The sequence below is a fragment of the Halichoerus grypus genome, chromosome 10, assembly GCF_964656455.1.
Source record: "Halichoerus grypus chromosome 10, mHalGry1.hap1.1, whole genome shotgun sequence".
In the NCBI taxonomy this organism is placed as follows: domain Eukaryota; kingdom Metazoa; phylum Chordata; class Mammalia; order Carnivora; family Phocidae; genus Halichoerus; species Halichoerus grypus.
The window spans coordinates 2,281,641-2,304,282 of record NC_135721.1 but is presented as its reverse complement, the minus strand read 5'-3'; the positions used below and the strand labels follow the sequence as shown (position 1 = coordinate 2,304,282).

Sequence of the window (22,642 nt, the reverse complement as noted above, 5' to 3'; positions counted from 1 at the left end):
CCCCCGTTTCCCCGTCTCCGCTCAGAACCAGGTGTCACCTCCTTCAGCCCCGAGAACAAGGACACCACGCCGTCCCCAAACCAGGTGGGATGTCAAACAAAGCTCTGGAAGCCAGTGCCTTTCTCCCAAGATTCTGTGTGCAGACGTTTCTCTCAACGACCTGAGGCCAGAAACACGTCCAGGGAAACGCTCAGAGTCCCAGCCTGACGCGGACCTCAGGCCTGTTGGATCCACGGCTCCCGCCTGAGGCTGCTTCATGCGTCAGGGTTCTTAAATGGACGTCCAGCATATATTCCTCCAGCTGTGTAAACTGAGACTCAGAAACGACGTTTCTGGGTTTGTCCTACTGGATTCCAGGCACAGCACTGTGTTCTCTATGTGGCTTGTCGCGCTCAGTCTGCACAATGACCTCACAGGACGATTATGAGCGTCCCTGGCACATGGAGAAGATACGGCTTACGCGCTAGCAGAGCACGAGAACAGACAGAAACCCAGTCTTGCAGCCTCCTCAACATCCACGCTGTCAGTCAGGGAAGGCCGCCCTTGAGAGCCCCACAACGGAGGCCCCTGAGCGCCCCAGGAGGGACTCAGAGACCACAGCTGGCCTTCATTGTCAGGCTGTCCTTGGACCCAGTGCAGGTCTCATCTGCTTTCCATGAGCAGTACGGGCTGGGGGTGGCGGGAGGAGGAGATGCGTGTGTGTGTGTGTGTGTGTGTGTGTGTGGTGTGGAGGAGGGGATTGTGCATGTGTGTGTGAACTTGGGGTGTAGGAGGAGTGTGCGCGCGCGCCCGTGTGTGCATGGTGTGGAGGAGGGTGTGCGTGTGTGTGTGGACGACTGGGGGTGTAGGAGGACAGGGCCACCCTTCAGTGAAGAGAACCTGAGCTCTGGGCTCATAGAGCCCTTGTTCAGACTCTTCCTGGTACGCTTATGTCTCGGGCCTCGGGCAGCTCACTCAACCACAGGGAAGCCTCCGTTTGCTAATCTGTAAAATGACTGGTAATCCCCACGGTGGAACGGCTCCGCATGGCGCCCGCTCAGGGTGAGTGGTGCTCCAGAGACGTCTGGCCCTTCTCCGACTATCAGGGACCGTCCTTTGCTCATACTCCTTTCCCCAGCCCCAGCTCGGGGCGTTATGGCAGAAGCCCTACAGATGGAGGGTGGGCTGGGGGCAGAGGCCCTTAGGCTCAGCCTGCAAAGGTGGGATGGCCGTCCTGGGAGAGACAGAAGTGAGGAGGGGCGCGCATCCCTCCATCGCCAAACGGTCCAGGAAGATGCTCCCGGCTTCGGCACTGTTCTTGGCAAGAGGGTGTTGTCCCTCACCCTCTGCCCTGTTGGGGCTGCTTCATGGTGGACTTGGTGCGCTCTTTCCAGCAAAACAGCAGCAAGGGACTCTATTATCAGCCAACTTCAAATAAGAGTCCGTATGGCTTTATCAACGCTCTTCTCAGTGCAACAGGATGATTTCTAAAGTGATCTGTTTCAGTGCTTCACCAATGAAAGTCTATGGAAACTCACATTTAGCAATTTGGCTTCCTGATCCCGTCAAAGCCAGTGGGACTTAATACAGTCAAACCAGAACTACTATAAAGAACTAAACCTTTAACATTTGATGCGAAACATTTTTTGAGCTTTTTTTTTTTTTTAAGATTTTATTCGAGAGAGAGAGCACTAGCAGGGGGAGGGGCAGAGGGAGAAGCAGGCTCCCCGCCGAGCAGGGAGCCGGGTGTGGGGCTCAATCCCAGGACCCTGGGATCATGACCTGAGCCGAAGGCACGCTTCACCGACTAAGCCCCCCAGGCGCTGCTCTGTGCTATTTCTTATCTACAGAATGAACGCTGAGTCCCAGGCCACCCAGGCAGGGACCGCCCGCCGTAGCTCACGTGCCCGGTGTGGCATGTACCTGAAGGAAAATGCGGCCGATGCCACTCAGCAGCTGTGGCTCCTGCTCTGGGTGATACTGGATAACCGAGTGATAAGCATCCACAGCCAGCACGTAGTCCTATGGGAAGAACAACCGGAGGAACATTTCAGAGTTAAAAAGATCACTCTTGGGTTTGCGAAGTTAGCAGCTCAAGTACCTGCAGATCTGCATGTGGGGAGAGGGCACGTGAAGGCGTGAGCTGGGCGGAAGCAGGAGACCCAGCGCGGGAAGCCGAGCCCACGAGGGGCGCGCAGGCTGGCGTGACAACAGGGCACACCAGGGTTCCGAGTTCTGTTCAAAACCAGAGTCAGGAAACACCTTCCTCTCCCTCTTCCTGCTTCCATCTACATGGCAACGGGAATTCACCTGCACTGTCTCTCTCTCTTTCCTGTAAAATCATTAAGTGAACTGGTGAACTTTGTCTTGTCACTATCTGCCAATTCCATAAACCAAATTTATTAACAGCATCTCTTACATGTTTTCTATGTTAGAAAGTGAGGGAAAGTCCTTAAATGCAAACACACAAGACACCGCACCAAACACCGTAGCTGAGAGCAGGCACGAGATGCGGCCCCGTCAGCGGCCTTCACCAGCCTCTGGGTCGTCGGCGCACCCTCCACGCCGCCCCTCGGGAGCGGCCCGGCCATCTCTGCACCCCCTGCCGCCCCCCCAGTGCCGCCCCTCGGGAGCGGCCCGGCCATCTCTGCGCCCCCTGCCGCCCCCCCCAGTGCCGGCCCTCGGGAGCGGCCCGGCCATCTCTGCGCCCCCTGCCGCCCCCCCAGTGCCGCCCCTCGGGAGCGGCCCGGCCATCTCTGCGCCCCCTGCCGCCCCCCCCAGTGCCGCCCCTCGGGAGCGGCCCGGCCATCTCTGCGCCCCCTGCCGCCCCCCCCAGTGCCGCCCCTCGGGAGCGGCCCGGCCATCTCTGCGCCCCCTGCCGCTCCCCCCAGTGCCGGCCCGCAGGACGCGCGCGGCCGATGCTGAGTCATGTAAACCCTGTCCGTCCACAAGTAAGAGGTGGAACCTGTCACCTCTCTCGGGCGCGACCAAGTCACCTGGCAGAGGTGCCGGGGACACAGCTCTTGGCTTCTGTCAGGCCCCCCACAAACCCCGGCTCTCCGGAACAGCAGTGATCACTGTGACGTTCACTGGGCAGGCTCGGTGGTGGGTAGCGTGTTTTCCCCGCGTCACAGCACATGGCCACAAGACAGATGGCAGCAGACGCACTTGGTCACCCCCACAAACACTTTATTCTTCCACTTTTTCAGTCTGATCCAAACTGGGGCTGGAGTTACTAGTGTGCTAATTGGAATGGTCTACGGATAGACAGGTGACAAGTAAAATTCCAGTTTCGCAGGAAAAGAATGAAAAAACTCTCTCCAGTCTGGCACCTTCCAGGGAAGCTCGTTAAGACAAATTTTATTCAAGATGCAGTGCTCACAAGGAACCTGACAGCACACGCCTGTCCCTCCCCACGGCTTCACGCTGTCACTGCCGCTCACGGCAGGGCTGTGCTGTTTGAGGGTTGTGTGTGCACGCATACGTGTGTTAACACGCACGAGTGTGTCAGCGTGGGAGACGTGTGGCCACGGGTGCAAGTGTGAGTGCAGGGAAGCACAAGTGTGAGAAAACAAGCAGGTAACGAGTGTGTGCACAAGTGTGAGCAAGTGTGCACATGCAAGTGTGAGAAAGCAAGCTGGTACATGAGTGTGTGCACAAGCGTGAAGAAGTGTGCGCATGCAAGTGTGAGAAAGCAAGTGGGTACATGGGTGTGTGCACAAGCGTGAGCAAGTGCCCACATGCAAGTGTGAGTGAGAAAGCAAGCGGGTACACGAGTGTGTGCACAAGCGTGAGCAAGTGTGTGCATGCAAGCACGAGTGTGAGAGCAAGCGGGTACACGAGTGTGCACAAGCGTGAGCTCGTGTGAGCAAGTGTATGCTGAGAGGCAGCTCTCGTGGGGGAGGCAGTGCCCCCCACTGCTCGGTGGCTGGTGCAGGGCCCCACGGTGGCTGAGGCCCCAGCTGAGTGTGCACAGGGTGCCCCACGAGCTCCAGGGGGGAAGTCACCTGCTGTAATTCAACACCTGCCCGTTACTGCCGCTTTCGAGTGAACAAAAGGCAGGTCTGAAGTTCCTGTTAGCGCTCGAGTGTCACTGACACTTGTGCCCCAAATCTTGGCTCTGTGTCACTCCAGCTGGCGCTGTGGACAGCCAGGGCCAGGATGTGGAGGGCAGGGACATGCCCACTTCCACGGAATGCAGGCCCACGGAAGCCGACGTCACTGCCTCACAGCTCTGTTTCAGCGCCTGAGGCCAGGAGTCAGCTTTCCGAAGATAATTTGATATGAAAGGACAGCTTTCAGACACCAAGCAATGATCCCTGATGGAGTTATGCTGCCGTGGATCTGTGCAAACACGACGCTCCTGGGAGAATAAACCCGGGCAGATGCACCGGCGTGGAACGCACGTGGGAAAGCTGGCTTCCCGGTAGGAGGTCAGACCACGGAGGCGGAGGGACCGCCACCAGGCCAGCTGCACTAGCGGGGCCTGCTCCTGCAGGGCCTGGACGGGAGATGGCCAGGAGCACCTGTGGCCTCGGGGACGGGCTCCGGAATGTTTCGCGGAGACTATCTGCAAATGAAGCAGAGCGAAGTGTGCACAGAGCTTCCCGAAACTGATTATCATTGCCTGACATGGTTTATTTGCTGGAAGTGGAGGGAATACAGTCTCTTAAAAGGAAAATGGCTCAAACGATCTTTTTTTTACATTTTTAAATTTTTATTTATTTATTTGAGAGCGAGATAGAGAGAGCACGAGCAGGGGAGAGAGGGAGAAGCAGGCTTCCCGTGGAGCAAGGAGCTGGACACAGGACTTGATCCCAGGACCCTGGGATCATGACCTGAGCCGGAGGCAGACGCTCAACCATCTGAGCCACCCAGGCGCCCCTCAGATGAGCTCTTTTGAGAGTTTACCCCACTGCAGACCACACAGACTGGCTCTGGGAAAGGCCACGAGTGAGCTGCTTACAGGACAGGCCTATTTCTAGCTCAGTACTCACCCTTCTCCCTTTAGCAGCTACGCTGGTTTGGTGGCCACGAAACTGGATTTACAACTGTTTGCAGGCAGAGAGGGTTTGTGTGGATGACTGAAGTGGAAGAGGCTGGTTTACGTGGCTGCGTGGTCCCTCAGCTGATGCCTACGTGGGGCCAGGAGGGGGTCCCTGCGGCACAGTGAAGCAGTAGGTGCGGGTCGGCCGGCGTGGCGCCCCAGCACTACCACGGGTCTAAGGAAAGGGAGTGGCATTTAAAACGTGGGACTGGGCAAATGTCCCCAGCCACGGCACACCCGTCCCCGGGCCCGACGGCACGTCCTGCTGGTATTTGGGACTGAAACGTACGAGTGGATTTCTTGTCATAAAAAAGTTAATATTTATTTCACTGTAACAGACACGTTACCGACAAGAACTGAGTGGCTGATGATATAACTCGCGGTCGGTCACGAGCTGCACACAAGGGCCGTGCACGCGCCCCACGTGGCCAGAGAACGCGCACGCACGTGCTCGCTCAGGCTTCCACTGCACAATGTTCCCTTTTTAACTCATGAAAATGGAAGATTAGTGGAAAATTCCAGTTAACCTGCATTCATCATAAAGTACTTTTGAAACAGTAACAGGCTCTGTCTCGGGTCCCGACCACGTAGGCAGAGAACTTCCGTGGGGTGCTTGACGGTACTGTTACCACCATGGAACAACCAACAAGAGCACTTTTCTCCCATGATCTTCTATTAATGTGTCTGAGCGATGCAAATAAAAATCTACCAGTGGAACAGGTAACTTCCCTCCTGGGGAGTCTTAGCCCCATGATTCATGGAACGTCAGTCCTGTGAACGAACGATCTGCTCTTTCTTTGTCCAAGCCGTGGGCTTCCCATGCGGTGGCAGTGGCCCCAGGGCGGGAGGCTGGAGCGTGGGGCGGAGGGGACAGGGCCCCGGCTCCAGGGAGGGACCTGCTCACTGAGGGAACACACTCCCTCCTGCCTGCACACACACACCGGGGGCAAGACCACGAGGGATGGCACCACTCAGGCAGCCACCTGCTCAGAAACACCGGCTGCGCACACAGCAGGGAGAACGCCCTGAGCTCCTTCACGCCACACCGTCCTTCGCCCCGTGTGCGGAGGGGTGCTGCGTGAACATCAGAGCCGGAGGGGCTTCAAAGACAGCTCTGAGCCTCTTCAGAGCCGGCGCCTGGGGCTCCGGGACATGAAGGGCGCTGCAGGGTCACCGTCTGCGCCCTCGTGTCCCACCCCTATAGGGGCCGCCTGCGCCCCCAGGGCAGGCTGCTCTAAAGCGGGTTCAGAGCACCCGTCCCCTCCCTGACCAAGTGGGCGCAGGGCTGTGCTGGGAATGCACGCCCGTAGCCAAGCCCTCCGCGCCGCACCCAGGGCACGAGCCTCCCACACGGGGCTGCGAGGGGCGGATGTGTAACACGGCTGTTGCACCGGGGCCAGCCATGGGACTCACCCCCCCATGACAAACAGCCTGCTCTGCTGCGCTGAAGATCAAGCTCAGGAATGACCCTGGGCTGACCTGAAGGGGTCTGGGGCTAAGCGATTCCCGCCGCAGCTCTCCCCGCGCCCCCCCTTGGGCTAAGCCTCCTGCTCACCGCGGGCACCTCCTCATCAGGGTCCCAGCCGCCCCGCGCAGCTTCTGCTGACACCCCCCTCCAGAACGGACGTACCTTCATCAGGAGCAGGCAGTTTGCCATGGAGCACATCACCCGGCCTAGTCGGGACCGCCACAGCTGAATGGAGGCTGCAAGAGAAGGGCAGCAGTGAGCGTGTGCGTGTCGGGGCCACGTCCCAGCCCTCGGCCACGGTCTTGTCACCGTGGCTGCTGAGCGCAGGGCATCAGGCCAGTGCTCTTGGCTCGGGGTGGAGAGTGGATGCAGAAGGCACACAGCAAAAGCAGGAGGCTAACGGGTCAGCTTCAGGGCCGACAGGAGACCACACAGCCCAGCCAGGGCCATGCTCACAGAGAACGAACACATGGGTCTGCCTGCGGTCGGGCCACTGTCCAGACACTGGACCCCTTTCCAGGTGACCTGTGGGAGGCGCCGCCCACCTGCCTGGGGGCGCAGTCCAGCCACAAGCCCCCGGCTGTGGGGCTGGCAGATGGCTGGCCCACCAGGGTGTCTGCACATCGAGCTCTGCGTCCTGGGATCGGCCTTCTCCAGGCCCCACTGTAGAACCTCTCAGATGGAAACTGTAACTACCACCCTGCCTTCCAGACTCTGAGCATCAGTGTGCGAAGGGCACAGAACTGCTGCCTAAAAGGCCAGGAGCACCCTCACATGGGAGGGAGGAGATCGGCAATGATGCAGAACCAAAGCCAGCTCCCCACGGGGTGTCTGCCCAGTGGTGGCGTGTGGTCACACACATGGCCCAGGAGGAAGGCGGGAATGGGGGGGGACAGGGGAGCATGGTGGGAGTGGGGAGGACAGGGGAGCACAGTAGGACCAGGACGGGGAGGAAGGTGAGGGGGAGGAGGGCGGGGGTGGGGAGGCAGGTGGCGGGGGCACATTGGCCCGGTCAGATGGTTCAGCTGAGGGCTGGGGGCGTACGTGAACGACCATACTCCAGTGAGCCTGCCTCACCCCGAATCTGACTGTCCCACTGCTGCCAGGACCGATGGCCGATTGTGGGGTAACAACTGCCTAGAAATTATGCTTATTCTTGGACTACTTCAGAACACAATAAACTTAATTGCCAGAATTAAGAACTTAACTCACTTCGCCTTTCAGCAATTAAAAATACATTAGCTGCTTACAACATCATCTTTGTGAAAAGAAAAATTCTGAACAGTATCTTTTGTTAATGAACATAAAATATGGGCTGTCTCAGTGAACCGCAATTTATCTCCACAGACTTCTTTCAAGAGCTAAAATTCTTCCCCATTCACTTGAAATCTGTTTATCTGTTATGACCCTTAGGTCTCTCCGAACTGCTGAGATCTAGTAACTACCTGCTAATTCCCCTAAAACAGGCCATCAGTGGGGAAAAGTGACCACGTGCAGACAATACCAGAGAACGGGATGTCGGAGGGTGAGCGACCTCTCTCCTTGCTAACCGGCCTGCAGCTACACTGCTGGGAGGAACGTGTGCGCGCACGTGCACACACATGCACGCACACACTGCTGGGAGGGACGTGCACGCGCACGTCCACACACATGTACACGCACACACTGCTCGGAAGGACGTGCGCGCGCACGTACACACATACACACACTGCTGGGAAGGACGCGTGCGCGCACGTACACACACGTACACACACACTGCTGGGAAGGACGTGTGTGCGCACGTACACACTGCTGGGAAGGATGCACGCATGCACGTACACACTGCTGGGAGGGACATGCGCGCGCACGTCCACACGTACACACATTGCTGGGAAGGATGCACACGCGCACGTCCACACACACTGCTGGGAAGGATGCGTGCGCGCACGTACACACTGCTGGGAAGGATGTGCGTGCACACGTACACATACACACGTACACGCACACACTGCTGGGAATGATGTGTGCGTGCACATAACACGTACACACACATGTACACACACGTACAACACTGCTGGGAAGGATGTGTGCGTACACACACACACACACACACACACACTCTCCCCTACACACCTGGCTGTCCTTTGGGATTTCTCAAAGGACGCTATATTTAAAGCATAAATGTAGCCCAGGGCTGTTGGCCCCAAAGGCAAACATCTCCTGCCCATGCTGTTCTCCCTTCTCATGCTCCTGAGTGCGGCCAGGCTCACCACATCCCCGGGGGCACCAGCACGGCTCTCCACCTGCAGTGTTCCCCTCCCCAGGCCACCTCGCCTGCTTTCAGCCCATCGTTCTTCCCCGAGCAGCTTCAGAGGAGGCCCACCGCTCGCCAGAGTAATGCATGCTGGCCAGTGGTCTGCAGAGCCCGCTCCAAGTCAGGCACATGGAGGTGGAAACTGCCCCTGGAGGTGAGACAGAGCGGGACCGACGCTCTGGGGAAAGGGAAGGACAGGCCCTGAGGAAGGAGTGGTAGGTGAGGGGCTTCTCAGGGAGGTGCCATTTGAGTTGGGTTTTGAAGCATAATTAGAAGTTCATCCCTAACGTTCTGAAGAAGTTGTGGCCAGCATGATCTCTTTTTTTGTTTTTTTTTTTAAGATTTTATTTATTTATTTGACAGAGAGAGAAACAGCTAGAGAGGGAACACAAGCAGGGGGAGTGGGAGAGGGAGAAGCAGGCTTCCCGCCGAGCAGGGAGCCCGATGTGGGGCCCGATCCCAGGACCCTGGGATCATGACCTGAGCCGAAGGCAGACGCTTAATGACTGAGCCACCCAGGCACCCCGTGGCCAGCATGATCTCAAAATGTAATCAGCTCCCAGCAGCCCAGTGCTCAGCGTCAAGACTGAATTTGTCAGCCTGGCCTCGTTGGCTGTGTACAGGGCCCTCTTCCTCTCCTCTGCAGGATTGTAGGGCCTCACGCTCCCCCTGCCAAGTCTGTAATTCTGGTGGGCAACCCCCCCCAAGGACGCCCCTCCCAGGAAGGTCTGGGCTCCTCTCTGTCCCAGCACCTGCCTAGCGTGGAAGCCACACTGGTTTCTGGATTACTGGGTGTAGGCAGGTCCTCTGCACCCAACGGGGCTGCCTGTGGGCAGCCCTCACACCTACATTTGCTCTTCATGTATCAACAGTGCCAGGCCTGGTGCTTGGCTTCCCCAAACAGGAACAAGCAAATGAATGCATGCAAGAACCAATGCAAAGGATGAGACACAAGAAAACCTTTGGGGCTGAATCTTCTGACAACTCTCGATAATTATTTAATGAAAAGTCTGGCCACTGACCTTGTCTGTTCTCCTGTGTGATGCTGCTCATGCTTCCGTCTTCAGCTAAGCCTTGCTCCAAATTTGTTAGGATCTGCGGTAATTCCAAATAAGAACAACAAAATCATAAAATATGAATTTGCTTCTAGACTTTGTCATAATATATCCTAAGAGGAGCAGATTTCTCTGTCTGAAAACCAATTTGTCAAGGAATGTTTCACACGGACACATTTTAAATATCGCCATTCACCACACAGGGAGGCATAGCGGAGGGGAAGCCGCTCCCTAGTCGATGGTGGAGATTGGGTTTATGATGCTCATAAAGCCCTCTGAGACATCAGACATAGGGTAGCTGTTTTCTCTTTTTAAGAAAAGCATCAAGTATGTTACACACGAGGATGACTATTCACTTCTGTGAAAAGATCAGTCTCATTCCTCCAGGGCACCAGGACGGGCGTGGCCTTTTTAAACGTATCAAATACTTTCTGAGCAACTGTCACTTTATATGGTTTCCACGGTTTGGGTCATAACTTTGGGTTGCTTCTTTTGTGGTTTGGCTTTTCTTGAAAAGAAAAAAAGGCTGTTACCACTGGAATCTGGGTAGAGAATGTGTTTTTTGAGTGGCAGGATGAGGATAGCAAAGCATGGAGAGTAAAGACTTTGCTGGGGAGAAAAAGTGTTAATTGAAGAAAGATTCTATCACAGCTCTGTCATTACTGCCTTCAGGGCATGGGCATGTGCTTTTGGGAAAAATCCTTTTGTTCATCAGATTGTCTTCCCAGTTAACATCTCCCTCAATGACCCACCCCGATGAAGAACTGGCTTTGGGTGTTCACACGCCTGGCCCCCGCGGACACAGCAAGGAGGCTGAGCTGGGCCTCTCCGCACCTGCAGGAGTCTCTCGCTGACTCCTGACACGCTGGGGTCAAAGCCGGAACCGCAGAGGTTATCTAGTGGGCTCTAAACTGGGTCAAATGACATTTTTCAGCTAATCTGTCTTCTCATAAAGGATCATGAAAACAAACTGGGGCCAGGAAAGGAAGTCTTGACGGTGCTACTGATTTAACTAACCTCGGCTGGAATGGAGGGTGGACGGGAAAGGAGAAGGGGCAAGAACTGCTGAAGAAGAAGAGCAGGTGGCACGGCACCCTCCTGGTCACTGGGTGGGACGCAGGGGGAGGAGCGGGTGTCTAAGCAGAGGCAGGCCGTAGACACCGTTAGGGCAAGGTCACGGGTTGGCCTCACACCGTGGCATCTCTGTGGGCTGCCGAGGACCCACCTCCAGGGCTACTCTATCTGCAGCCTGGGCTGACTCACAGGACGCCAGGAGTCCCGGGGCTGGAGCAGTGACTCGGGAGGGAGGTGGGGCGAGAGCCAGCAGGCTACTCTGGGGCGGCAACAGAAGAGGAGAAGTGTCGCAGGAAAGAAAGCGGGAGCCCCCAACCCCTGATGCCGATACGCAGACTTCATACAGTCATAGTGCGCTCACCTCCAGAACGTTAGTTCTGTAAAGGAAAGTGATGCAAACACGGGCAACCAAAGCCCGAACTGTCTAGTCTGCAACTGTGGTAAGGTCCCATTTCCCTTCCCCATCCCTTCCATCCCTGACAAAATGACCGAGGCCCATGTGCAGGTCGGACGCGGGCAAGCACTCCTGGGTCTGCTCCCCACAACGAGCAAGGCAGGATGCACCGGCCTGGTCCACAAGGTGCACCCCATTTACACTCCTCCAGAAATCCTCTAAGTTCATGGACCCTGGAGCATACACATGACCTTGGCATCTAGTATTTTAAACTTCAGGTTCTGATTTTTATGCTTATGGTGTGACCCCAAACCCTGCACTTTGGTGAGCTTCAGGTGACACTCTGGGGACCGATGGCCTGGGGACCACAGTTTGTGGGAAAGCTCTGGGGAAGGAGCCTCGTACCTCTCCCTTTGGTGGGCTGTCACAGGCTGCAGGTGGCATGGGGTAGTTTTGGGGAATGGGTTTTATGCATGAAGCATCCTGTGTATAGACAACTGGTGGCTGGCCCTAATTCAAGGACCCAAAGACTAACAACCTACTTGAGTCCAGACTAAAGTGAGAGCACGTCTGCCCTAGAGGGGCTCAGATTTCCCTAGAAAGTCCTGGGACCTACCCATCCCTACCACCATCTCCTAGGGGAACTTTTGGAAAAGAGGCTTTCCAAAGTGAAAAGAGGTTTCTTGGAGTCGCTTCAAGCCACTCGAGGAATATTAAACACTCGCATGGACCGGGCACCACGCCAAGTCGCTTGTTCACACCCCGATCTAACCTGCACACAGCCCCGAGGTAGCTGGTGACATCCCGCATCTACAGGTGAGGAGCTCGGGGCTTACGAACGCCAGTCACTCTGCCAGGAATAGCCAGAGTTGCCCCTGGAATGCGTTCCCGTCTGCCTGACTCCAGCCCCTCCCAACCACTGCCTAAGGACAGACAATGTCCTTCGGGGCTTCACACCTTGAAAGAATGTTCTCTTCTTCCCATGCAGATCACAGGAGAGACTACACAATGCCAAGATACACCAGCGAGGAATGCAGAATTCCAGACCTCCCCATTCCGCCGAGGCCCGCTTTCTGCTGGGTTATCATGCATGAGTCGGGGCTGGATCGTTTGCTAACTCCTGTGGACTTGTGGCTCACTTCTGCTGCATCAGATTTCATGCTACGTTGCAGCTGCTGAGGGAACGGCTCACATTCCCAAGTCCACGTCCTAAGATACGCAATGATGCAATCTGAAGTTTCTAAAGGTGTGAATTTCCACCATGAGTTAAGACAAATCTTGCAAAACCCCAATGCCAGGGACACTTATGGGCTCCTGTGAGCGTACACTCTTGAACACGCACGGGGCCAGGAGCCTAAGCCTCTCCCGCCCTGATCCCCAACAACAGGGACGCTCCAGCCATCTCCTGCTTGTGCCCTCTGAGCACGCACAGCCCTGGGAGCCCGAGCACCAGCAGCAAAGGGCAGGGACGCCAGCCTGAGCCAGGGAGCAGGGGCCGTCTCCAATCTCTCAGTCACCTGTCTCCACTTGCCAATCACTCCCACCTTATCTGATTAGCCACAATCAATCTGCTCTCTGCTGGAGCGGCAGGGAAATGGGGCACCGGCGCCGTCTGGGTCAGGTGAGGCCTGGCAGCGGCCAGACGCCGTCGGCATGCTGATGGCCAGCCTCCTCGAGCACTTCCCCGAGAAGCTGGCTGGCAGGGGCTGACAATGGCTGTCCTTGGCTCCATTCTTAACTAAAAGATATTAACCCTTCCTGGAAACAAAGCGCTCACCTCTGCCTTACTAGCCCTCGTCAGTAGAGAACCAACCACATCCACCCCACTTTTCCAGAAGGCACAAACACGTGTCTTCCCCCTGGCTTCTTCTGCTGGGGTGGGGCGGGTCTCCCTAAACTAGCACCTCTCTGACACGGTACCCTCTGCCAGGCTCACCTGGATTGTGGGAGGGACGGAGCTGAACTCAAAACCACGGCCAGTGTGTCCGTATCAGCAACTCACACCTCAAGCTACTCCGGCACCGTTATTTGTGGACTGGATCCACTTACGCAAGCAGGGCTGGAAATGTCAGTATTTCTACGCCCTGGGAGCACGGCAGATTCGTGTAAATCGAGGTACACGTCACTCTTCATTGCTACAATTACACCGAAGCAAACATTTACTACCTTACAGCAAAACCGGTGCCCCGGACCACTTGGTAAAGAGCGCGGGTGACTTTATGCTGAAGCTGGGCCCGTGGCCAGATTCATGACCACGACCTAATCTCGGGCTCACTGGTCGGATGCGCAGAGTCTATAACCATCCTCTGGGGAGTCTTCCATGTTAGGGAAAGCCTGCCTCCTCTGGGGCATGACTGGCTTACGGCCGCCGAGGACCACGCACTGCCCTGCTTACCGGGAGCCAGACCCGCCTCTGGCCTGCCTTCCGGTCCCCAGCTGCACCACCGGCTTACCTTTACCTCCCTTTTCCCTGCAGGCTCGTGCAGCTTTATTCAGTAGAAAAACACCTCATTATAAAATTAATATGTGCTAACATAAGACTGAGAAAACATAAAAGAACAAAATGGCCTATGTTCCTGTCACCCACACAGCTAACAAGATGCTGCAATTTCCCTTCAGTGGACATGATTCATTTCACTGAGGCCATGCTGCAACTATAATTCTGCAGGCTGGCTTCGAAAATTAGTATTAGGTCATAAATATTTCCCAGGTTATGGCTGCGGGACCAAGATAACCACTGAGAAACCATAGCAAGCCTTGACACCCCAGGTCCGGTGTCTCCGGGACACCCCAGGTCCGGTGCCCTCCTGTGGTTAAGGTGGCACAGAGTGGAATCAAGGGGAGAGCTCTATCTTGGCTGTCCCCCAAGAAGGTGGGTGACAGAGCTCCGAACTGCAGAGAGGACGCTGGCCCAACTGGGCTGAAGCCATGGGTGGCAGGTGGTTCCTCATCTACGCCCAGCTGCTCCTGGGCGCCTCCCACCGCTCACTGCGGCTGCCATGGAAGGCTGTCTGTTCTCGTTTGGGAAATCCACGTGGGGCCTGAGCCTGCTCGCGGCAGCGGGCGGCCGGCACAAACGCACTGTGCTCTGAGCAGCCTGCACTGCCCCTGCTGACTTTCTTCCCAAGGGACGGCGACCTCGCACGGCCCTGGCGCCCACGGTCACCCTTTCCCAGGCATTTCTCTCTACAGCCACTGCTGACCTCCAGCCTGGAAAAACGACCTTGAAGACCAACCACAGACACTCCCCAAGCACTGAAAACACACAGGATAGAGAACTCTTCGGGGAATGCGGACGGAATTACTCTGCTTTCTTCGCAGAGATGAGGACTCCGGTTTTGTAGACTGTCCTCGAGGAAAGCATCTTAGACCAGCATCAAGGCTTCTGATCAGTCCGAGGCCACCACACTCTGACCTCCCGCCTGTCCCAGTCTGTGCTGAAGACGCGAGGGGGTGGCCTGGGGGTGGCCCGGCTCCAGGCCCACAGCCGGACACCATCGGGCCAAGCCATGTGCGTGAGGGCTGCGCTGAGCCCGTGCCCCGGAGCTCAACACCACCGACCCGGGTCAGGCAGGAGGCTGGGGGAAGGGGTGCAGGCTGAGGAAGCAGAACTGAGGGAGGGGGCAGGTGGAGGGCACCACCTGAGAAGATGCTACTTCGTGGTTTTGACTCCTTACCCACGAAGAGCCCTCCGCTCCCTGGGCCCACGGGGACCAAGCTCTGCAGAGCAAGGCCAGCAGGGGTCGCCACACAATGGCGATTTCGGGAGGGCCACTTTCCCAGGGTGGCAGGGAACACTGCACTCTGGGGGAGCAGAAGAGGCTGTAGTTTGACTCCACGGAGGAGCAGGGACCGGGTTTCTGGAACCGGGCGACCTGTTCTAGTCCAGGCTCCCCTGCCAGCTCACTGTCACAGCCTGGTGACTTAGTCCTGTGAGGCTCAGCCTCCACATCTGTACGATGGGGACGCCATCACCTCGAGAGTTACTGTGAGCATTAAGGGGCGTAACGAGTGTAAAACACGCCGCACAGCATGTGTTCCAGTGTGAGTGCTGCTCGCGTGTTGATGGCGACCCCCTGATCGTCATGGTCACTGTGGGTGGTCGACCTCTGGCACACCCGGGGCGAGGGGGGCCGAATGGCCCAGGAAAGAACACAGAGCATGCGGGGAACTGTGTTGGCCAACAGCCTCCAGTTTAAATCTTTCCTTGGGTTTCTCGTTTGTTGTGATGGACTCAAAAAACCAGCTTGCTGGTGTTGGGTGGAACCTTCGAGTCCTGTGGTCTAACCTGTGACCTCTCATTTGTGAGGGGAAAGCCGAGGACCACGGGCCATGCATGCCAAGAGCAGACTGCATGCAAGTAACCCAGCCACGGCGCTAACTTTAACCCACCAAGTCCATGCTGTCCCAAGAGTACTGTGCGGGCTTTTCCTATTTTTAGATTTTGTATGTCTTGAGTAAATAAATTTCAGCACGAACACAGACTTCCTGCAATTTAATTCTGCACGACCATAACGTACTGATGAGCGGCTCAAACAGAACACGACGGGGAGAGACAAGCACGTGCCCAGGACGCCCAGGACGCTCGCAGAGGATGCGGCATGCTGTGCTCCCGTCCGTGCAGGGCAGGAGCTCAGACACATCTCCCAGGACGCCCAGGACGCTCGCAGAGGACGCGGCATGCTGTGCTCCCGTCCGTGCAGGGCAGGAGCTCAGACACATCTCCCAGGACGCCCAGGACGCTCGCAGAGGACGCGGCATGCTGTGCTCCCGTCCGTGCACGGCAGGAGCTCAGACACACACCTGGCAGAGGAGCGAGCCCAGACCGAGCCGCCCTGACCCGCAGCGGGGTCAGACACAGACCTCTCTTGAACTCCACATCACATGGAACAGCGGTGTATGCAACTGATGAATCACTGAACTCTGCCTCTACAACTGATAATACACTATATGTTAATTCAACTGAATTAAAACAATAAATAAAGGTGTAGTCTTCCAAAAGAAAAGAAAAAGACAAACCTCTCCAGGCTCCAAAGTGCCTGGGGGGGCGAAGTCCGGCTGGAAGCAGCCTCGCTTCTGCGTGGAGCCAGCTCGGGAAGGGAAGGGATGCCTTCAGGGGCACCACGTGGCTGCCCAGAGGATGAGAGAGGACGCTCAAGGGCGGTGCTTATCTGCTGGGGTGATGGTGGGGGGACCTGAGGGGACTGCAGGCACCATCGTGCTGTCTCTCCCCTTCTCTCTTTGGCACCAACCAGTCATGGCCCACGGGGTTACCGCTCTTCGGAGGCAGGGCCAGGCTTTAAGCTGGCACGTAAAGGAACACGTTGAAATTAGCCATGAACAACACCCTTTTGGCCAGAGACCAATACACTCTCTCTTCCAGGACCAACTGCTTGTCTTTCTTCCAGAATGAGAATCACCTGCCGTGTCATCAGTGAAGCACCAGGAGGACAGACTTCCATCCGGGTCACGCCATACAAGAGGCCATGGTGTCCGTGACGTGCGGTGGGGTGTTCACACGGTGAGGAGCAGGTGACACCGGGGAGACTCACGTCACACGCACGCACCGGCAACGGGTCCCTACACTATTTCTGTCTTGTCTCCCTCCGAGCCGTGTCAGCCTAAGAGATGCTCCCGTGGTGTGATGGTGTGAGACCTGGTTTCCCTCTCCCACCCATGCTGAGCGGTCAGCTGTCATCCCCTGGCCACCGGGGTCTGAGGAGGGAGCAGGTGCAACAGAGCACAGGCATGACCCCATCTCCAGGATCAGCCTGTGCGAGAGGGCACTTCAGACACAGGAAGACGTGCTCCTGCTGGACGGAGCAAAGACGCTGGGCAGGTGTGTGATTTGGAGCACGGACCCCAGAGCCAGACAACCTGGGTCAGATCACGTGATCACAGGCAAGTTAGTCAGCCTCTCTGTGCCTCAGTTCACTCAGCTGTAAACTGGTGTAACAGAACCCCTAGTTATAGGGTTTGTGTAAGGATTAAATGAGCTAATATTTGAAAAATGCTTAGGACCAGAGGCTGGTTCCTGGTGAACACGACATATTCAGTAGAAGGAGTACGAGTAGTCTAGAGCCGTGGTGGTGGAAGACCCGCCCTCACCTCCCACCGTGACCCCGCCTCCCGAGCTACGGAGCTCGATACTGAAGATATAGGCGGCCTGAGCGCCGGAAAACTGACCTGCAGAACTCCTGTCTGTCTCCGACCCTCAAGTCCCTGTAACACTAGGCATTTCCTCTCAGGTACATATGGACGCAGATCATCTGCGTACAGTGTAGAAAATCACTGACTTCACATTTCTCAGTACCAAGTTATGTGTTTCTTATTTCTGAATATAATTCTACCTTAACTGGGTTTCAGGGTTCAAGGAAAAAAGTGTTAGAATCTAAAAAAATGTTGGCTAACACAATTTCCCCGTCAACTCATCAGTGTGTAAGAAAGAAAATAGGTTTTCCGTTTGTCTCTGAAGTTCTAGAAACCAGAAGCTGGTACACAGCTGGAGGGTGTAAGGTGCCCAGGACGCCTGCTCGTGCTTGAATGAGGTGCACTCTGTGCAGGGACGAGCCCACCTACCTCCCTGCTGCGAGTCCCGAGGACACTACCATCCTGGGAAACCTCCACAGAACCCCCATCAGGAGTAACTGGAAACAGAAAGGACGAGCTGGACGAATCTAATCTCATTTAAAAAGAGCGCTAACGTGCTGCTCCCAACCTCACCGCTTGTCATAGTTCGGAAAGCCCTCCACAGACACGGTGTCGCCCAACCCACAAAGCAGCACCGTGAGGCAGGCAGGAAAGGCACTGCACTTCCATCCTAAGGACGAGAAGTCTGGGAGGCGGCGGTGCACACAGCCTGGCGATGGGGAGACTCGATAGATCCCATATTTCCTCCAAATATCACTAAATGGAATGATTTGATCTTTTGTTGATGCAGCTTGGTGCCTTCCACATAACTGTTATTTCCCAACCAAGAACAATTCAGAAAGCACTTCCGAACCTTATCTGCCTTTGGAGACAGTATTATGAAGGACCGTTGTCATTATACAGTAGAATTTGCTTTGATTCTGGAACATTTTAAACCATTATCTCTTTAAATATTGTTCCAGTGCCTCTGTAAGACATGAGGCAGGTGCTTGTAGTATTTGCAGGATGTGAGAATGGTCTGCCACATTTAAGGGCATATGATTTTTACACAACAGAGTATTTCCCTGCTTTTAATCTACCAATAATACTAAAGAAGAGTTACATGCCAGCAAACTAGACAACCTAGATGAAGTGGGTAAATTCCTAAAACATATGCTCCTCCAAGACTGAATAAGGAAGAAATACTAGACCAATTACTAGTAATGAAATTGAATCAGTAATCAAAAAACTCCCAACAAACAAAAGTCTAGGATCAGATGGCTTCACAGGTGTACTTTGCCAAACATTTTAAAAAGAGTTAACACCTGTCCTTCTCAAGCGATTCCATAAAATTGAAGAGGAAGGAAAGCTTCCAAGCTCATCCTACGAGGCCAGAATTACTCTGATACCAAAATCAGACAAAGACACTAGGAAAACAATAAAAAATAAAGAAAATCTCAGGCCAACATCCCTGATGAACACAGATGCCAAATTCCTCAACAAAGTATTAGCAAACTGAATTCAGCTATACAATAAAAGGATCACATACCATGATCAAGTGGGATATAGTCCAGGGATGCAAGGATGGTTCAATATCCCCAAATCAATCAATATGATACACCACATTAACAAAATGAGGAATAAAAATCCTATGATATCCCCATAGATGCAGAAAAAGCATCTGACACAATGTCCATTTATGATAAAAACTCTCAATGAAGTGGATATAGAGGGAATATACCTCAACATGATGAAGGCCATATATGACAAGCCCATAGCTAACATACTCAATGCTAGAAGATTGAAAGCATTTCCCCTAAGAGCAGGAACAAGTTAAAGATGCCCACTCTTGCCACTTTTATTCAACCTATTATTGGAAGTCCCAGGTGCAGCAATCAGACAAGAAATAAAAGGCATCCAAATTAGAAAGGAAGTACAGATAATACTGTATACAGAAAACCCTAAAGCATCACCCCAAAACTATTAGACCCAATAAATGAATTAATTAAAGTTGCAGGATACAAAATCAATATACAGAAATCTGTTGCATTTGTATACAATAACAGACTATCAGAAAGAGAAATTAAGAAAATAATCCCATTTACAACTACATCAAAAAGAATAAAATATCTAGGAGTAAATTTAGCCAAGAAGGTGAAAGCCTTATACTCAGAGAACTGGAAGACAGTGATGAAAGAAACTGAAGACGATGTAAATAAATGGAAAGATATTCTGTGCTGAGGACCATAAGAGTGTTGTCAAAATACCCAAAGGAGTCTACAGATTCAATGCAATCCCTATCCAAACATAATGGCATTTCTCACAGAGCTAGAACAACCCACCCTACAATTTGTATGGAACCACAAAAGACCCTGAATAGCCAAAGCAATCCTGAGAAAGAACAAAGAACAGAACAAATCACAGTCCCTGATTTCAAACTATACTACAAGCTATAATAACCAAAACAGTATAGTACTGGCACAAAAACAGACACATAGATCAATGGAATAGAATAGAGAGCTGAGAAATAAACCCATATTTTATGGTTCATTAATTTATGACAAAGGACACAAGCATATGCAATGGGGAAAAGACAGTCTCTTCAATAAACGTCAGGAAAACTGGACAGCCACATGCAAAAGAATGAAACCGGACTACTTTCTTATACTAGACAGACAAATTAATTCAAAATGGATAAAGGCTTAAATATAAAACCTGAAACCATAAAACTCCTAGAATAAAACATAGGCAGTAAGCTCTCTGACACTGGTTTTAGTGATATTTTTTTGGCTCTGTCTCCTCAGGCAAGAACAACAACAAAAAGCAAAAATAAACAAATGGGACTATATCAAACTAAAATGCTTTTCCACAGCAAAGGAAATCAGCAACAAAATGAAAAGGCAACCTACTGAATAGAAGATATTTGCAGATGACATATCTGATATCCAAACTATATAAAGAGCTCAGAAAACTCAATACAGAAAAACCCAACCAGGTAGAGGGCCTGAATAGACAGTTTTCTAAAGAAGATATACAGATGGCCAGTGGGCACATGAAAAGAGGCTCAACATCACTAACTATCATGGAAATGCAAATCAGAACCACAACGAGGTATTATCTCATACCTCTCAGAATGGCTAGTATCAAAGACAAGAAATGACAAGTGTTGGTGAGGGCGTGGAGAAAGGGGAGCGCTGTGCATCGCTGGAGGGAATATAAGCTGGTGCAGCTGCTCTGGAAAACAATATGGAGGTTCTTCAAAAAATTAAAAATAGAATTACTGTACAACCCAGCAAGTTTACTTCTGGGTATTTATCTGAGGAAAATGAAAACATGAATTCAAAAAGACATATGCCCCTCTATGTTCATTACAGGATGATTTACAAGAGTCAAGATATGGAAGCAACCTAAATATCCATCAATGACGACTAGATAAAAAAGATGTGGTGCATATATATGATGGAATATTACACTGCCGTAAAAAGAGTGAAATCTTGCCATTTGCGACAACATGGACGGCTTTGCAGGCTATTATGCTAAGTAAAGTAAGTCAAAGACAAATACTGTATGACTTGTAAGACTTCACCTACATGTGAAATCTAAACAATGAAATGAACAAAACAGAAACAGACTCAGAGACACAGAGAACAAACCGACGGTTGCCAGAGTGGGGGCGATGGATGAAATTGGTGAAGGGGTTTAAGAGCGGCGAACCTGGGGCGCCTGGGTGGCTCAGTTGGTTAAGCAACTGCCTTCGGCTCAGGTCATGATCCTGGAGTCCCGGGATCGAGTCCCGCATCGGACTCCCTGCTCAGCGGGGAGTCTGCTTCTCCCTCTGATCCTCCCCCTCTCATGCTCTCTGTCTCCCATTCTCTCTCTCAGATAAATAAATAAAAAATCTTTAAAAAAAAAAAAAAAAAAAGAGCGGCGAACCTTCCAAGTGGACAGTAAATAAGACATGTGGATGTAACGGACAGCATGGGGAATACAGCCAATAACACTCCTGCAACTTTCTACGGTGACAAGTGGTAACCAGACTTATTATGTGACGATTTCCTAATGTACATAGATGCTGAATCACTATGTGTACTCCTGAAACAGACACAATACTGTATGTTAATTATTCAACAACAACAAAAACTAAGGAAGAAGGATTTCAGGCCCCAAGTTTTGCCAAAAAACATCCACTGCTCCCAAAACAATTTTAGCGAGAACAAAGAAAACTGTGGTCATGATGAATTGGGTCACCCTTTCTGGGGGAAGTGATAACGGTGGTTGTTGGGGTGGGTTGGGAGGAAGTAATGTGGTACGCTCCCTCTGGGGTGTACTCTCCATTGGGAGGGGAGAAGGACTGAACAGGTCACCACGGAGCCATCATTACCTTGCTGCAGATGGCCTTCACTTTGTGCAGTCTGTCCAGGGACTCCTGTGGATTGCCCAGGTATTGCTGAAGCTCTGCGTGTAAGATCCGCATCGAAAAGGGGACCATGGAGCCTAGAATCAAAGTCAAAGTTGAGTTAGTTAGCTATCACTCAGCATGCTTTCAGACTTCACACACCCGAAGGAGGGAACTGCCAATGTCCCAGCAGACATGATGACAGAATACCTTCATTTCTTGGTAAAGTATGCAAGGGTGTCAATGATAAAATATATGTTGGGTGTCTCGGTAAAGCCGTATATACGTATGTTCTAGACAATTATCAAAGGAGAAAGGTGGTCACTACTGTTTCCATAGCTGTGCTTTAACTAGGGACTGCTTCCTCTTCCAATAAAAGAAACCACAAAACACTCATGGATTTTTAAAATATTTTTTTGGTATGACAAGCTCAAGTAGAAGGTTGCTTAGGTTGGGGTCCCTAGAAGAACCTAAAGGAGGCTCTGAAAGCACGTAAGGATGTGGGGGTTGCAGGACCAGGGAAGGAAAGTGAGTGAAGGTGTGTCTCAGGTCCAGGTCCTGAGGATGGAGCTTAGCCTGATTCAGTGATGTGCAAGTGCGTGTGCACGTGTGTGTGTGCACGTGTGGGGTGTGTGTGTGGCTCTGGAGCAAAGACTCTCTCTCAGAGGTGCCCCAGCAGCAGGCAAGGGAGCTAGACTTGAAAACTCTGCCCGCCAGGCCTGACCCCCAGGGAACACTCCATCAGTGTGCTGAGGGGGAATGAGGGCAGCTGTCTGAAGGACTGCACGTGAAATGAACTTATATACA

At 53.2% G+C, this 22,642-nt stretch overlaps 1 protein-coding gene across 2 annotated transcripts in view; it reads right to left on the bottom strand.

The window, feature by feature from the left end:
• TRAPPC12 (trafficking protein particle complex subunit 12) overlaps positions 1-22,642 on the bottom strand; it is a 91,302-nt gene that overhangs the window by 7,542 nt on the left and 61,118 nt on the right. Inside the window, exons 6-9 of one of the 2 annotated variants that reach the window (XM_036103429.2) lie at positions 21,821-21,933; positions 9,810-9,882; positions 6,657-6,730; positions 1,903-2,001 (exon numbers count right to left, since the gene is read on the bottom strand). In XM_036103429.2, the coding sequence (XP_035959322.1) occupies positions 1,903-2,001; positions 6,657-6,730; positions 9,810-9,882; positions 21,821-21,933 (359 nt within the window). Of the gene's footprint in view, positions 1-1,902; positions 2,002-3,324; positions 5,202-6,656; positions 6,731-9,809; positions 9,883-21,820; positions 21,934-22,642 lie in introns of those variants that run through there. The other variant, XM_078055913.1, reaches the window with a different exon arrangement.